General features: G+C 37.8%; 1 protein-coding gene across 1 annotated transcript in view; it reads left to right on the plus strand.

Annotated features, from left to right (window-relative positions):
• Positions 1–1,105: 1,105 nt before the first annotated feature.
• The window catches only part of LOC138050718 (uncharacterized), a 2,966-nt gene continuing 557 nt past the window's right edge, over positions 1,106–3,514 (plus strand). The window contains exons 1-3 of the mRNA XM_068897020.1: positions 1,106–1,670; positions 2,616–2,960; positions 3,512–3,514. The exon at positions 3,512–3,514 is cut by the window's right edge and continues 557 nt beyond it. Of these exons, the coding sequence (XP_068753121.1) occupies positions 1,314–1,670; positions 2,616–2,960; positions 3,512–3,514 (705 nt within the window). The 5' untranslated portion in view covers positions 1,106–1,313. The remainder of the gene's footprint in view (positions 1,671–2,615; positions 2,961–3,511) is intronic.

Raw genomic sequence — 3,514 nt, forward strand, 5'->3', positions numbered from 1 at the left:
TATGCCAGGCAAAACAAGTTGCATCTCGGCAGCCTGACGGTTAAGAAATAATTTGCCTGCGTTTAAATTAACAAATACACCAATAGATCACTAACGTTTCATGTTTAACCGGAGAATTAGGGAAGTTAACAAATTGACGTCAGTTTTTCATGCGTCTGTTCTGTTATTGACAATGTTATGACGAAATTCATTGTCAATAACAGGACAGACGCATGAAAAACTGACATCAATTTGTTTTTTACAATAACAAAAAGGCAGAAGGATCAAAATTAAGTCTAAACACCAGAAGAACGCGAGACAAAAATGCGAGAAACTTCTATTTTCTTCAAGCTGACGCCACCAATATCGAGTCAATTTCGCATAAATTATAAATTTGTCTGTCAGTTGTCTGTCCGGTTATTGACAATAGAAATTAGCCAATGAGCGCGCGAGAATTTTGCAGTCATTGTAAAACAGATGTTCGAAGGTGTAATAGCTGTTGAGTTTTATTCCTCAGTTATCGAGTTCCAAAAGTGTAAAACTTAAAAATGGATTGCTTTAAAATCAGAAAAGAACCAATTCACCGTTGCTGTTGAGAAAAGTGTATGCCAGGCAAAACAAGTTGCATCTCGGTAGCCTGAAAGTTAACTCACAAAATAATTTGCCTGTGTTTAAATTAATTTGAAATAAAGAGAATAAAGAAATAATTTTCCATTTTTTAATTGCATGATGCTGGCCGTTGTAAACCGTGTTTTAGAAAATATTTCAGATTGATTTATCATTGTGCCTCTGGACTATTTTGACACGTCACTCAAAATTAATTTAAAGTAATTTGAGATATTTGACGAAGTCGGCACAACAAATGTGTCGAGATTAACACCTCTCTCTCCCTTTGTCTCTCGCTCTGCCTTTTTAGTGTGAGTCTTGTTGTAACTCCCACTGAGATTTTGGTAATTTTTTTTTAACCTAAACAGCGGGGACCCACATTCCTGACCCAAGTTAAGCTCCTCATGATGGAGCAGTATTAACACCTGTCAAAGTGCATGTTCTCTATTTTGTTAAGAATAATTATCTGCATCTGCCAGATGCAAACATAGTGGAAAGCTTCTCCCGCGGGTTTGATGTCTTCTCATCAGTTATTGAGGCAATGTTTTGGCGAGTACGGGAGATAATGAAAGGAGAATGACTAATTAATTATTGTTTGTAGTTAAATTAACCACACGCAACGATATAGAGTACCCGAAAGCTGATAACTGACGGGAACTAAACCACTTGCAGGCTACACGCTTCCAGATATAAACGCAATAAGCCGACAAGGTTATTTGAAATCGAAAATGATTTTTGCAGCCACGTTCTTAATGCTTTCGCTCCTCAATGTTTCACAACTTGTGAAATCCAATTGTGGGGACGGATTTTGTCAAATATATGCGCTTAATCTCAAAAAAGATGCCTTCGAGAACTTGGAGTTTGTTGGTCATGTTTTTCACAAGGCTTCTACAGTTAATCCAATTGACTGTCATGCTTTGTGTGTGGAAGACTGTCGGTGCTTGTCCTTCAACTATAAGGAAAGCGAGCCGGAAGGTAAATTCTGTGAGTTGAACGACGAGAGCCAGTTTACCGTGAATTCAAGTTCCTTGAAAACATCTGCGGGTTCGCGTTATTACAACCTTCGAAGAGAACTGTTCAAAAAGGTATTCAGATAACTACTGATGAAGTCAGGTTCTCTAAATGATTTAAGAAAAAGGCAAAATGCAGGGTAATAGTTTAAGATTCCGTGGAAGTTTGGGTACCATTTTCAGGCTTATTTCTCGTATTGCTGTGCTTGATTATTATTCCAACTGCTGTTTCTTTTTTCATGAAGGTAACTCGTATCTTTATTACAAACACTGTGAGAAAGTGTCAGTGTTAGCCGCGAGATGATCATCATTGCCCCATATTTGCAAGGCAGCTTTCCAGGAGCTTATTCTAAAAGTTTAAGTTAGTTCTATGTATTTCATTGCGTAATATTCCCGCAATTTTGAAACACAATTTGTAAAGAGCCTCTACTTGGCATTCAAAGGTTTAAATCCGTCGCTAAGGTAAGAATTTGGCCCTATAAGGAAACAGTTATTTGAGTTTATCTAGAAATGCTGTTATTATTAAGGCCTGAATCATATTAGACATTTTAGAATTTTAAAATGGTTGCAATAAGCCATAGTATAGGTAATCACATGATTTCGAGTGCAATTTGGAACAAAAGAGTAAATTTCTTCAGAAGAACAAAATTGAAAAAAATTAAAAAGCGAGCGCAATTTGACTAGTCTTTGAAAAAAAAACCACGAATACTTGACGGTTCATTCCGATTTCGACGAGAAAAGTGATGCGATTACTTATTAATACATGTACTATAAATGAAAAAAAATTTGAGACGAGAAAAAATGCAAGCATATCACGCAATCACGCAAAAATTGCTCCATTTGATTGGCCTTGATCATTTTACCAATCAGAATGCTTGGTTTGTTGCCACCTTTTGCACTCTAGACTGTGTTGCCTGGAAACTGCATTTCTCTTAGCCAATCGGAGTAGACAAATTTTGCCGTGTATATTATATAAAAGATGGGTATTCACAAACAAATCTACTATTTATGTTGCAATAGCAAAACAGTGTGACGTCATGTGTCGGTGGCATTCCGTGTACCAATGGCTGCTGTGCAGGAAATCCTTGTCAAAATGGTGGAACGTGTACAGAAGTATGTAATCCCAAGGGCCTTAGGTACAACTGCTCATGTCCAGTCAAGTTTATTGGTAGACACTGTGAGATAAGACTGAGGGAAAGCTGCCAGGCCTACAAAGCAGCAGGCGCGGCTACTCCTGGATACTACAGAATAATTGATGACCACCACCATACCATTCAAGTATTTTGCGACTTCGACGCCTCTGGTCCTGGCTTTGCTTGGACCTTAATACAGTCCTTCAGTCTTGCTAAAAAGCATCTCTTCGATGTAAGTTATTTCCAAGATTTTTTTCGTGACTTCGAAGAACGTGTTATTAGAACTTTAAACGAAAACAACAGTAACTGATTCGGCCATTCACAACATTCACTGGCAATAAAGGAAGACCTTGGACAGCACAATGACCAGAACCAGGTTGCTGACCAGCGGTTTTCATTAAAACAATGGTTTGCTGGGGGTGCTCAGTCTCGCGGGCTCAGAAAACCTGGTTGTGATCATTGTTATTTAAGGTTTTTCGGCAATAAATGAGTCAATCCTGAATGAGAAGCAAATACACGTGATGCGCGCTGGAAAACATGTGATGAGCGATATTTTTCAGCCAATCACCTAAGGGAATTATCATTGCTACATTTAGTAATAGGCTGATGGAAATCCATAACAAGCAGCCATCATTCAACTGAAAACTGCTACAATTAGTAAAACCTATGAGAAAAGTTAAAGTCATCAGTTGAGATGCAGTGAGCAATGAGATCATTTTACAAAGTTTGTAATTCTTAAAGGACCTTTCTGAACTTTGTTTTGCATTTTTTTTTCGTTTACAGACA

This window comes from Montipora capricornis, chromosome 6 (genome assembly GCF_036669925.1).
Source record: "Montipora capricornis isolate CH-2021 chromosome 6, ASM3666992v2, whole genome shotgun sequence".
Lineage (NCBI taxonomy): Eukaryota > Metazoa > Cnidaria > Anthozoa > Scleractinia > Acroporidae > Montipora > Montipora capricornis.